This window comes from Etheostoma cragini, chromosome 18 (genome assembly GCF_013103735.1).
Source record: "Etheostoma cragini isolate CJK2018 chromosome 18, CSU_Ecrag_1.0, whole genome shotgun sequence".
In the NCBI taxonomy this organism is placed as follows: domain Eukaryota; kingdom Metazoa; phylum Chordata; class Actinopteri; order Perciformes; family Percidae; genus Etheostoma; species Etheostoma cragini.
The window spans coordinates 1,545,558-1,549,132 of NC_048424.1; the positions used below are offsets into that span (position 1 = coordinate 1,545,558).

The 3,575-nt window shown below is 38.0% G+C and overlaps 1 protein-coding gene across 3 annotated transcripts in view; it reads right to left on the bottom strand.

The window, feature by feature from the left end:
- si:ch211-243j20.2 (uridine-cytidine kinase-like 1) overlaps nt 1–3,575 on the bottom strand; it is a 22,578-nt gene that overhangs the window by 8,585 nt on the left and 10,418 nt on the right. For all 3 annotated transcript variants that reach the window (XM_034900539.1, XM_034900537.1, XM_034900538.1), the window contains exons 6-7: nt 2,201–2,390; nt 1,469–1,530 (exon numbers count right to left, since the gene is read on the bottom strand). In XM_034900539.1, the coding sequence (XP_034756430.1) occupies nt 1,469–1,530; nt 2,201–2,390 (252 nt within the window). The remainder of the gene's footprint in view (nt 1–1,468; nt 1,531–2,200; nt 2,391–3,575) is intronic.

Genomic DNA, 3,575 nt, shown 5'->3' on the forward strand with positions numbered 1-3,575 from the left:
AATATGTTCACCATCTTATTTTGCCTTTGAGTTTGTTATATTTGCTAATTAGCACTAAGCTAAGTAAAGCCGGGGCTGATGAGAATGTCATTAGTTTTGCAGGTATTTATGTCATACAGCAAAAATGAGTTACTATTGTGACCAGATGGCTGCGCTAGATGAAGTTAAGGGATGACCAAAGTTATGACAATTCATCCTGAGAGAGACATGAATGTCTGAACAATATTTTGTGCCAATCCATGAAGCATATGTTGAGATATTTCACTGGATAAGTGAAAGCTGATAAAGATAAACCGTTGATTCTACAACAAGAGACTGTGGATCATGGCAATATCTCAAAAACAAGACAGTATCATGCTAACCTTACGCATGTTACATACTGCAGGTGTCGTGAATGTGAGTGTGAAAGATGTTCTGTGGGTTCTTGTAGTGGTCATGAATGATTGTGTCAAAGATGGAACAGATCATAGTTTTGGTACAGATCATAAAGCCTGCAGACAGTGAGGTGAGGAAAGATGGAGGACACCTCTACTAGCTTTATGTGGTCATTAATCTCAGGGATCTAGACCTCTGTGTTCACCGGGGTATAGAGGGGGGAGAAAGAGAGGGATAACGAGAAAGAACTCTTGAGGAAGAGCAGTGATTCAATCTTTAGTTTTTCTTGTCCTCTTAGCATTTTGAAGGATAACTACAGCTCATTGGGCTTGATTTCCCCTTGAATTGTCAGCCTGATAAAACAGGAAAATACGCAGATAGTGAAACCCAAAATGGTTTAATCCAGTTTTTCACCTGCAGCCAAAAGCAGGAAAGCCTGACCGTCAACCAGCAGATGGGGGAAGAGGTCAGAGACAACAAACCTGACCAGAGAAATTCATCTCATGTGTATACTAGTAGAAGTATCCAAAGCGTTAAAAAGGGTACAAAACAACCTTTTCCAACCTCTTTGCTCTACTAGTTCTACAGTGACTGGCAGTGGTGATGAGGGGTCGTTTAAAAACCACTAGTAAGGGCTGTGGAAGACTTCAGATTTAATATTGAGGTTATCAAATTTGTCATATTTCAAGTACTCCAGGCAGAGCTGCAACGATTGGTCTGACTTTAATTTTGATTGATAGTTAATGTCATTTTTAATGCAAGAAAAAATGCATTAAATTATGAATAAATTATTCATAAAATCTTTTGCCTGAAGTCAATTTTTACTGGGCCCCGTAAAAAAAAAAAAAAAAAAAAAAGGCCTGTGAAAATTGACAAATACTCTGTTCTCGATTGGCCAACAGGCAAGTGGGTTTTTATATGTACTTGCCCAAAGTGGTGTTTGACCATTATTGTTGAACCCTGCAGATTAAACAAACTCTTACAATCTATAGGAGTTGAAATAACCAAGATAACCTAAAAGTTCAGCTAAATCAGTAAAATTCTTCCTGTTTGTGGCCCAACAAACTAAAGAGACAGGTTAAGGATTCGTTACCTTCTCCAGCTGACTGTGAACGTGCTGAACAATCAAATCCAGTGCTACAAAGTTCTCTCCACCTGCAAATAAAGTTTAAGACACAAAGGACAAGAATTTACGGCTTATTTTTGACCGAACCTGAGATAAAAAGTTATTTACAGCACACTGATGCATAGAGTTTGGGGCCGTATCAAGCAGCATGTAAAGTGTAGATGTACAGCGCTGCTCATAAGTTTAGCAGCCCCTGCTAAAGCTGACTAAAAAGAGGAAATATTTATATATATAAAAATTATCTTTTGGAAATTGATCCATATGCCTTAATTTAGAAAAATGGGGAAAAGCCGACCTTTAAGGACACCAATTGTCTTTGTGAATGAATAATGTATCGTAAATAAACAAATGTTTTTCCCTGAAATACAGAGGGTATAAGTATACACCCCCCTATGTTATATTCCCATAGAGGCAGGCTGATTTTTATTTTTAAAGCCCAGTTATTACATGGATCCAGGATGTTATGCATCCTGATAAATTTCCTTTACCCCCCAATCATCACATACCCTTCACCATACCTAGAGATTGGCATGGATTTATTTCAGTTAGCCTAATAGCTGGTTTGATTTGCATTGAGTGATGATTTTATGGAAAGTACCCCATGCCAATAAAGCATTGGTTCCTAAACCTATGAGCAGCACTGTCGGAAACACAGAACTGCTATATTTCTATTTTTAGTAAAAGCAAATTCCCACTGACCTCTGGGCACCACGATGTCAGCGGACTGTACCGTGGGTTCAATGTACTGTTCGAATGCCGGCTTTACAAACTTATTGTATTGTTTGATGATGCCGCTAATGTCCCGTCCCCGCTGTGAAATGTCCCTCTTCAGCCTCCGTATGAGGCGGATGTCCGAGTCTGTGTCCACAAACACCTTCATGTCCAGCAGCTGGGAGATACGAAGGGAAAGGAGAAAAAAAATGTCCAATTAATATCAGATTTATTTTCTTTGTAGCGTTTCTACAGGTCTTACACATAATTACAGTGATTTCCTGTTTCCCAGAATGCCAATGGGTAAAGGCTTTATTCATTGGCATAAAGACCTGTGGAGTATAATGTAACAACACAACAGCTCTATGATGAATGCTAAATATGCACAAACAAACTACAGAAAAATCTGAATATTTCATTTGAAAAAGTCCACTGTCAGAATATAATGGCTTAATACTGGAAGAAATTTTATTTCATTCAATATTATTGTCAAACTGCAACTGCATTATTGTCTTGATTGTTTAGCTAAGAAGATTTCCATGGTTTCTAATATTTACAATTACAATTTCCCACTGCGCAAGAAGAAACTTTGAAATAGCTTGTTCTGTGCAACAAACTGTCCAAAATCCAATGATATTTAACTTGTGATCATAGAAAAACCAAAACACATTTTCAGGTTCAGATTTTTTTCAGCTTTTAGCTGATGAAGTATTCAATAAATTGACTCTTTTGACCATGAATTCCAAAAAGTACTGTAAAACTAGTGGTAGTAAGTTGGTGTAAGTGAAAACTAAAAAAAGAAAAAAGGGACGAAAATTTCAAATGTATGTCTGTTTTTGACCCGGGAGGACAACACAAGGGTGTGTGTGTGTGTATTATTATTATATTATTTTAGGAGGGAGGAAGAAAGGGCAGAAAGAAACAAACATCAAACAGTGAAAACATCACAGTGAAAACATGTTATAGTTCCCTCCTGATTTGACATTTTACAGCTGAAACGAGACGCCGGGGTCAGGACATGTCGAAAAAGTGAAAGGCGTTAAAACAGAGGACGCATCAGTTATCACCGTCACTTTGAAGAGAAAGACAGCTCCATTAAACTAAACCTCAACTCAGCAAAAAAAAAAATCAAAAAAAAAAAATCAATGGCATCATAACAGAAGTGGAACCACGAAAAGAGCGCAGCATCCTCGCTGCCCTGAAGAACTATCGATGAATTCTAAAATAAAAAGAAGTTTGCGAGTGATTTAGACGAGGACGGCAGTCGGAGCAACAGAAATAACTCAGTTGCACAACAAGCCAGTGGATTGTGTCTGCTGTAAATCTGACAAACTGTCCCAGCGTGAGACGACATGCTGCTGGA